The sequence below is a fragment of the Beta vulgaris genome, chromosome 9 (genome assembly GCF_026745355.1).
Source record: "Beta vulgaris subsp. vulgaris cultivar EL10 chromosome 9, EL10.2, whole genome shotgun sequence".
NCBI classification, from domain to species: Eukaryota; Viridiplantae; Streptophyta; class Magnoliopsida; order Caryophyllales; family Amaranthaceae; genus Beta; species Beta vulgaris.
Genome location: NC_079210.1, coordinates 42590024 through 42599666, shown reverse-complemented (window position 1 = coordinate 42599666; position 9643 = coordinate 42590024). Strand labels below are relative to the sequence as shown.

The window sequence follows — 9643 nt, the reverse complement described above, 5'->3', positions numbered from 1 at the left end:
TATTCTAGATTGAATATTACTATTCAGTTATTAATAACCACTTTTAGTCATTTAGTAACCAGTTTAGGTTGATTTGTGATAAGTTTCATTCCATCACTTTGCATATTATTATTCTAGCCAAGTTCCTATTTTGTTTTCTAAGTATCATTGTTTTATGTTCAAACAATTTAAAGTATACTAAAGGAAAGAAATCAATTGAATTAGCTAGTATTAGTGTATTTGTAACTACTTTAATTCATTTAGTAACCAGTTTAGGTTGATTTGTGATTAGTTTAATTCAATTATTCCATATTCCTAATTTTGTGTTTACTGCAAACATGCCCTCGTTTGACTTGGGTATACTTGGGCTCAACGACATACCCCTGCAGCTACCACAACAGACACAAGCAGCTGACCCTAATCCAGCGTATTACAGAAAATCAAAAAGACGCCAAGACATTGCATTCCCTGTAGTTCTGGAAAAAAAAATCTCCAACGAAGAAGAAACCATCTCCAACAAAGAAAAACAGTCTCCAACGAAGCAAAACCCCTCTGTGAAGGAATGAAGACTAGAAACAAGATCGTCTCCAAAAAAAGTAGTTTGAACCGTTTTGTGTCAATTACTTAGTTTGCATGCTTATGCGATGATTACTTAGTTATTACCAAAAAGGACAATTACATCTGGTTAGTTATTTTGCTGAATGTGTAATCAAGTATTTTTGTTTTGATACTCAAGTGTCTGTTAATCAGTAAGTCATGTTGTAATTCCAACTTATGTTAATCTGTAAGTTCGTTGTATTTTATTAAGTGACTGTTATATGTTAACTAGAGACTATGATATGTCAATTAGTGACTACTAATGTTAATCAGTAAGTTGTACTTTAATCCATTTAATGTCCATTGAATGCTTGTTTAAATTAGTCACCTATTTTTCACTTGCTGAATACTTTAATTTTTACAATTATATTGGACCTAATTATTGGAAAAATAAATAAATGAGTAAAATAAGTACTTTAAGTCATCAAAATACTAATTTAACTCCATTTAGGGGTTAATTTAAAGTTGACTCCAATAAAATAGGTACTTCAATAAGAGACCATAATATGCCAATTGGTGACTAGTTTAATCCCTTATGGGACTACTATAAAAAATTACAAAACAGAAGGCTAATATTAATTCATTTGGTACCTAATTTAAACTAATTGGTGACCACTTTACTATATTTACAAAATATTTAAGAAATGGAAAGAAAAAATATATTTCATTTACCATAATCACTAACAAAAATGTCAATCTGATTACATGTGTGGATTCCTCAATGTCAAAAAATTAATAACTGACCCACAAAAACCATTCTGTCACCAACATAAATCATTTTGTGACCACTATAATCTTCCAAGAAACTACAACAATCTAGCAGGAGAGTGTAAGAACCAAACTCCTTTGGTGCATTAGAAGCAACAACAGCTTTACCGCCTCGACTTTTCTCAAGCCCTAATTTGGGCCTCACACTTCTTCCCTTAGGTTTGCACTGATGAGGATCAAAACGGTGACTGTAGAAGCGCTTGATGTAGTGGGATCTATGGAATAAGATTGTAAATCAGCAACATCAAGGTTAGCAAACAAAGCCTCAACAGCACCGAGATCACGCTTATAGCCATTCTCCACAATCTTCCTTACCTGTTCATTTTCATCACATCTCCTGATAAGAAAGGAATCATAATATCAATAATCTTATATGCTGCATCTTGTGTTCAATTAGAGAGTTTTATGCAGATAAGAATCTCATAATATCAATAATCTGATTTTGAATTGATTTCCTTTGAACACCAATAAACCATTACTAAAAAACCTTATGCACACAAATTCACTGGAATTATCAGCAATTAATCACAATTAAATCCTAAACTAATAAAAAAATAAAATTGTAACCTTGAATCTTGCTGAGGAACACCATCCTCGAGGGTGAAATAAACAGCATCAGCATAATATCAAAAAAAACCTAATTAACAAAGATTAAAAGAATGTGAATGGGAAATCACCTCAGAAAACAATCGAATAAGATATTCAGCGCGAAAATTTGAAAGAACAAACCTCGACACCGTCGGCTCACCGATTTCAATTCAATTCTTCTTTCACAATTCATTAGAAAAGAATTGGCGTGTATAAATCAGCGAATTTCTACCCGTACGAATCAATCTGCAACAAAATAAAACCCTAATTGACAACAACAAATTCACAATTGCAGAAGAATTACTTTGCTTGCTAATTGAAATACCTAATTCTCAAGATCTGAAAAAAAAAAATTCTCAAAATTTGAATTAATTGATGATAATATTCATGTAATTGTAGTTATACGAGCATCCGAAGAGCGAGATGAACGAAATTTGGAGGGGGAAGAGAGAGAAAGAGAAAGGATTTTTTTTTAGTAACAGAATGTCAATGTCGCTGGGTTGGGGTTGGGGATAACAGAATGTCGCTGGGTTAAATGACGCAAGTTGGGCTTCTCTATTAGAATTGGGCCTGGACTGGTCTAACTTTAATATTAAAGTTAGGCAGTCTTTGTAGATAATTTGTGTAGAGAGAATAGCTACGTACGCTATATGTTTGCCAAATAGAAGAATTACAAACAAGAGAATATGCAAGTGCCTCCAAACAACAGTAAACACAAAAAAGAAGAGGAGAAAAACAGAAGGAATTGAACAACATCACTATACAAACTCAAGGAATGACAAAAGTTAGTTACAACAAGAAATTAAGTCCAAAAACCATCCCTTCCACTATTCTAGCTACTTCTACACAACAATCATTGATCAATTCAAAGGTTAAAACTAACCAAAACTTGTAACTAATGCTATCAACGTAACTTCTTCAATTATGAACCACCTCTTTCGCGCCTTCAGCAAGGTAAGGATCAGCACCCCATGTAGGAGGAGGGAAACACATTGGTGGCATGCCATTAACATTCACCGGATACGTGCGATATTCAATGTCTAGTTCCCTAAAAATCTTAATACATTCTTCTACTAAATGTGCACGTCTTACCCATCTTTCTCCCATATCTTGGAAATTCATTCTATGTGTCACCCAAACTGCTATTCTCAACATATACAAACTCTCTGCATCTTTCAATACTATCATCGGATCTGGGTACCAATGTTCCTTCTTGTTTACGATATAGCTACACGAAATGTACATCGAAAAAAATTAGATATAATTAAGCTCAAGTTATTTGTAAACTATGTGAAGATAAAATTGAGTTAAGTGATTAGGAAATTTAATGCAGGTATATGTTGGCTTACCATGTTATTCTTTGTTTTATAAGAGCAATTTTTTCGGGAGGAGTAGCAAGGTGAAGGCAGAATTCGACAGCATCTCCCATATCAGGGCTACGGTAGAAGTTATGGATGGGTTTTGACAAGAGAATGTAGTTTGGGTATATGATCTTCTGATTGTCGTACCTTAAGAAAACAGTTGTCAAAATGTTCATCTCTTCCACAACCATCTGAAAACAAGACAAAAATAAGGTTAGAACTTAAAATTATACTCCGTCCGTCTCATAATATAGTGCTTGTTTCTTTTTTACGCGGTCTCCAAGACGTAACTTTGACCTTTAATATCGTCAATTCCGTATTAATAAAAAATATAAAAAGTTGATATTATGAAACTACACATTGAGACGAATCTAACAAAATCCCACATAAATATGTTTTTTAATATATACAAATGAGAATATTCGGTCAAATATTTTAAAGTTAGAACCACCAAAAATAAAGTAGGCACTATATTATGAGACGGAGGGAGTATGAATTTTGACCATGTTAGCAATAAACGCAATTTCTAAGATGTAGGTTTGCTAGTTAAGTTCAAGTTCAACAATAAATGCAAAGTTGTAAACTTTAAAATGAGAAAAATAAGCAATAAAGTGAGACAAAGATTTAACGTGGTTCGGTCAACTTTGACCTACATCCACAAGCAAGAACCTTGGAGTTTTCTTTAGCCTCTCTAATGGAGAACAATGGAGAAAAAGAAAGAGAGGAGAGGGAGAGTTATATTTTGTGGCTAATTTGAATCTTAGGTTTTTAAATGACTTTAGGATGCCTTATATATGACCTCCTAAAGTTTAAAAAAAAACACCCGAAACCCAAAACAAAGAAATCCGGATAACCAGATTTAAATCGCAAAATCCCGAAACAGGGCAAGCTGCCCGCCCGGGCACCATAGCCGCCCGTCCGATGCAGGCTTTTCGAAAGAAATCTGCCTCGAAGGCAGAATGTTAGTGAAGCAATGCGCCTAGACCTGGGTATGGCAGGCCGGGCCGGGCTTGTTCACAGGCTCGGCCCGCGGGCTTGGGGAAATGGCGGCCGGGTCAGGCCCGCGAGTGGGTGGCCGTGTCGGGACTGAAATTTCTAGATTTTGTCCACGGCTCGGCCCAGGCCGACGGGCCGGGTTCGTGCCTCCTGCGGGCTGGCCCGTGTTTTATGTTGTTTTTTTGAGTTTTTGATAGTTTTAGGCTAAAAAAACAAAGGAAAGGAGCGTTCGGCCCGCGGGCCATCTAGCTAGGCGGGCTCGTGCCAGTGCGGGTTTGAAATAAAATTTCTTGACCGTGACAGGCCCGCGGCCCACATAGCGGACAACCGGTCGGGCCAGCGCGCGTGCTGTCCCGGCCCATGCCCACCTAGCTGCTGCACAACCCGCCCGGGCTGCCACCTCTCGGTCGGGCTCGGCTTCTCTCGTCCGGGCTGTTGTGCGTGAGGCTTGGGAGCTCTCTCCTTCATCTTCACCGAGAAATCAAGGCATACATATAAACACACCATAATACTAATATCATTATGGTAAAGATGTATATTGAAAGATAAATAAACAACAGATACTCCATGCGTTTTTTATTAATTGCTACATATACTTTTTTTAGATGTCGCGAACTACTTGTTACATAGAATTAAGTTCCTTTTTTAACTTAATAACTTTTAATTTAGAAGAAATACAAAAGGATCTAGCAGGTTGATTTGAAGTGTTTGTACCTGAACTGCATCAATCTCACAACGATCACCGACGTCGAAGGGATGGATAACAAACAAGAAGATGATGGATTCAAAGACGTTCTTGCAAGTGTTGCCAAAAACAAATGCCACAACAACGACCTGAGAGCTTAAAAATACGACGGACCTTGGGGTTATGATGCTAAGAGCGATACACGTAATCAAAAGCATGATTATGCTCACTATAACATCCACAATCTTGTGAAGCTTGTTAACTGCTGTTTTTGTGTCACTTAGAGTTAAAGCAAGTGCTCTTCGCTCCCGAAATGCATGCACCTGTCAAGTCATTTTAGATTTAGGGATGAAGCATCAGTGCATCACGCATATATGTATATATGATGATATATTGTAATATGATATGTAGCATTTGATAAACACTTATTCAAACACCTAAAACTTAGGATTTTTTAACAAGAATAATACAAACTTTTCCCCATTCTCTCGCAATAATACAAATTTTTGATTATCTTTTAATAATACAAACTTTTGATCAAAATTCCTCCGGTAGGGCAATACCGATTGTTAACTTGTTGTAGGAGGTAACAAGTTGAGGTGGTTCAGGTGGGTGGGGGGTTGGAAGACGAGGGAGAAAGAAGAGAATCATTTTGTAATTTTTTTTGACAATTTTTACCGTTTACAAGTCAAATTGATCTACTGGAGGAATTTTGATGTAAAGTTTGTATTATTAAAAAATAATCAAAAGTTTGTATTATTGCGAGAGAACGGGCAAAAAAATTGTATTATTGTAGTTAAAAATTCCTAAAAACTTATGCATTACTGATGTACTAATGTACTATACATTGGAATATCACGAGGGATGGTATATACACTCATCAAAACGATAAGATAAATCATTTATATATAAGGAAAAAAAATTGATAAACAATTCAACATACCACCCAATTCTTCAGGGATGACTTGCTTATTCTCTCAGCTTCAGAAGCTCCTTCAAACAGACTCATGGTCTTTAAAGCCTCATCTTCTTGCATAAATCGCATAAGGTCACTCAAATAAATGTACCTGATATTAATCAACATATATACCTCAAAAACATTAGTCATCAATTTAATTAAGGGCTATGTAAACTAAGCTATATAATAACTACACAACCAAAACAAATAAAACAGAAAGGAGAAGAAAGTAATAATTGTACTTACTTAGACCGTGGCTTTGCAACATTGCGGAAAATTTTCCTTGCAGCAGCTTTGGCTTCAACCTCACTCCTAATTTGTGTGGCGGACTCATCTTCACCATTAGTATTCTCTATATGTTCATCCAAGGTAGTCAAAAACCCATGTCTCACAATCCTTATTAGTCTCTTCATATTCCATGCAGACACATTTTGTTGATTTAGCTTATGCAAACGATCAATAGTGATCCCCTCCTCATGATATTTCTTACCAATTGGCCCTGAATATCCTATACTTTGTCTTATGGGACTTTTAAAGGGCGGCGTCGAGGCGGCCGCCGCCCCAAGAGTCTTACTACCTTGGCTATTCAAGTGCTGCAAAGCTATACCACTTTTAGTTCTTGAGAAGACAGATGCTTTCAGTTCAGGAGGAATATTGAGGCCTGCATTTTGTAGCATTTGTACCTCATCTATTACCCTCTCTTCTTCTTCTTGAGTACTTCTTAACTCGAACAAAGGAGGTGCAGAAAGTGTCTCAATCACAAATTGATTGAACAATGACTCTTGAATCCTTTCAAAGAAGGCCTTCACATGAAAACTCGATGCGAGAACTTTAACCATTAATGTCTTTAATAACCATAAAACAGCACCCACTTCACCTATAACCACGAGTTTAGTGACAATCTTAAGAGGCTCACTATTTTCATTTGTTTGAACTTGTCTATTAAAGATACAATGCCAAGTTAAAAGAACAAGCCCTAACCAAATAACATTTTGTACCGCCTTCTTTAAACCATAAACAAAATATAAAACTCGCTTTCTAAGTAAGAAATTTCTCTCAATGAAGAACACAAGAAGTTTAATCCACCAACCAGAAACTAGTCTCCCACAAACTAAAGAAAGACCAAAAACTTCCCATTTCCATAATTTGAGCTTCCATATAGTTTTAGGCCTCAAAACAGGAATAATTAGGCTACAAACTAAAGAACCTATGAGTATAACAAGGCTTACCCATTCAAGAACAACTAAAGTACCAATTTGTCCTGCCTTAAACTCATCAGGAAAGTCATCCTCCAAGAAAGGATCATCTTCTTCTTCATCAAGCGTATTCGACGATTTTCCAAGCATACCTGATTTAGTATTATTGGACATGATCTGCCCTGATTTAGGTATAATCCCCGACGTCGAACGTTGATCTAATGGAGTTGCTGGAGGATCCATAAGCCTAGACTTGGTCTTACTTATGGTTACACCACTACTCAACATTTTCCTTGAAGAAGAATTATTAGAGGTACACCTTACAACTTCTGCATGATGATCATCTCCTCTAAAAAACTCATAGTTATTATTACTAATATGGTTCATATCCTTGTAATTAGCATTACTAGAGGTTCTAGATTTCCTCCTATGTACATGCATTCCATGATCTCCCATCATTATCCTTGCTGAGCCTCCATGTTCTTCATCTTGGACATGATCATGACGTAGATGAACATCACTTGCCTTCGAGGTGGATACATCATCATCATCATCATCACTATCATCATCATCACCATCATCATCATCATCATGGACATCATGGACGCGATGCGGGTCCGAATCAAATGACTCTTGAAAAGAAACCCGGGCCTCCCTTGACCCATCCATGTAATTATTACTATTGTGACTATTACTATGGGTGTTCAAAATATGAGTCAATCTAGTATTAGCACTTGCAACATCTGGACTATGTACGTCGCTTTGACAACGACTTAAGCTTTGCCTTGACATACAATCTGGTGGTAAAGGTGGAAGACCTTGTAATAAACCTTGACGTCGAATATGATGATGGTTGATAATATTATGATTGTTATTATTTTCATTAGGGTTTATTAATTGGTGATGTGGTACGTCCACATGATCAATATCTAGAGACATATCTCCTGATACCCTTTGTTGTTCATGCTCTAAGAACTTACCTAGAATTAACTCGGACGGTGGCGACGACGACGACGACGTGGGGTCCACCATTGTTCTTCTAAAAGAGAAGTCCATGGAGGTGGTGGGGGTGGTGGAGAAGCTCTCCTCTTTTTCTTCCTTGTTGTTGTTGTTGTTATTGTTGTTATACAAGGAGGTGATATTACCATTATTATTTTGAGGTGTTTTGGTTTGAAGGTCGTTTGAGGGATCAATATTAACGATGACTTGGTGGCCACTGGAGGTCATGGGGTGGCCGGTAGCATCGCCGTCGTCGTTGAGGTGGTGATGATGATGATGATGATGATGAGGGAGAATGGGGTGGTGTTCTCCCAAGAAGGATGAGGAAAATGAAGGGATTTTTTGACAACTATGGTGTTTGAAAGGTAAGGATATTGATTTTCTTAAGGACAAATCCATTTTTAGAAAATAAAATTCTATAAATAATAAACAAAACTTGGGTTGAAACTTCAAAAGACAGATAGGCGAGTTGTTGTTGTCTTTTTTGCTATTTTTTTGATGAATAAGAAGGTGAGATTTAAGAGGATGAAGATGATTTTAGAGTTTTTAATAGGGTTTTTGGGAGATTTATGGTTGGGGAGATGCTTGTGATTGTGGAGTTATAAATACATAAATAAAGAATAAAAAATGGGGTCTTTTTCTTTTTATTGCTCTCATGAAAGAAAAGCAAAAAAAAAATTAATGAGGGTATGAGATCTAGATATAAACTTAATGATTAATCTTGAATTGTAATCTTTTTGTACTTAAAATAAAATGATTAATATTGATTGGTAAACTAATTAATAACATGAAGAGAAATATAGTTATCATTAGTTCATTACTCATAATTATAACCTATACAAATATATTAAAAAGCATTCTTAACAAGTCTATGCGCTACGTGACACTGTCCCTTTAGTTGTTTCGTTTGATCATGTCATCCACATATGTTAAAAAAATTAGAAACATGTTCAGTATAAGATTCAACCACATGACCTCAAGTTAATAGAATAAAGTTCTAGACGATGAACTATACAACATTGATGTTATTCTTTTAAAATGAAAATATTAATAACTCGAGTTATCGCCCGGGCCTAATAATCGGTTATTACATTATTCGATATAAAGGTAAGACGTACAAAATAGTTTGAGATTGTGTAAATCTTATATGAACACAAAAATATTGGAAATACTTATTAAAAAATAAATTAACACAAGTTAATATTTTTGGTGGTTAAACTGTTCACTGGAGGAGCATTTTACTTACCTAATGGTTTGAAATTGTATAGCATGTACTATAGGATCATTACATCGACACTTTACCCTAGTTATAAAAGCAACAAATTCAATTAATTTTTCAGTTTTGCTAATGTAACCCAACTTGATCAGTTGTCATGACTTCTGAAATTATTTTAATGGTAACTCTCTTTAGAGTGGAGAAGAAGCTAGATAAAATAGGCATAAAATTTACTATATATACATATACTGATGAATTACTCGTGAGTCGTGACATGCTACATTACATTTGAAAGAGTAA

General features: G+C 35.7%; 1 protein-coding gene across 3 annotated transcripts; it reads right to left on the bottom strand.

Annotated features, from left to right (window-relative positions):
* Positions 1 to 1212: 1212 nt before the first annotated feature.
* Positions 1213 to 8721, bottom strand: LOC104903876 (mechanosensitive ion channel protein 6). 3 transcript variants are annotated; one of them, XR_008967669.1, is made up of 7 exons: positions 6179 to 8721; positions 5918 to 6041; positions 5004 to 5297; positions 3282 to 3484; positions 2074 to 3160; positions 1912 to 1981; positions 1213 to 1681 (listed from the first exon to the last, which is right to left on the bottom strand). XR_008967669.1 is itself a non-coding variant. In XM_057391970.1 (5 exons), exons 1-5 carry the CDS (start codon positions 8524 to 8526, stop codon positions 2851 to 2853), a joined length of 3279 nt encoding a protein of 1092 aa, XP_057247953.1. In that variant the 5' UTR covers positions 8527 to 8721; the 3' UTR covers positions 1213 to 2850. The 3 variants fall into 3 exon arrangements, 1 of the variants encoding a protein (XP_057247953.1); XR_008967668.1 differs by having other exon boundaries at positions 1213 to 1981; XM_057391970.1 differs by having other exon boundaries at positions 1213 to 3160.
* Between the last annotated feature and the right edge of the window lie 922 nt (positions 8722 to 9643).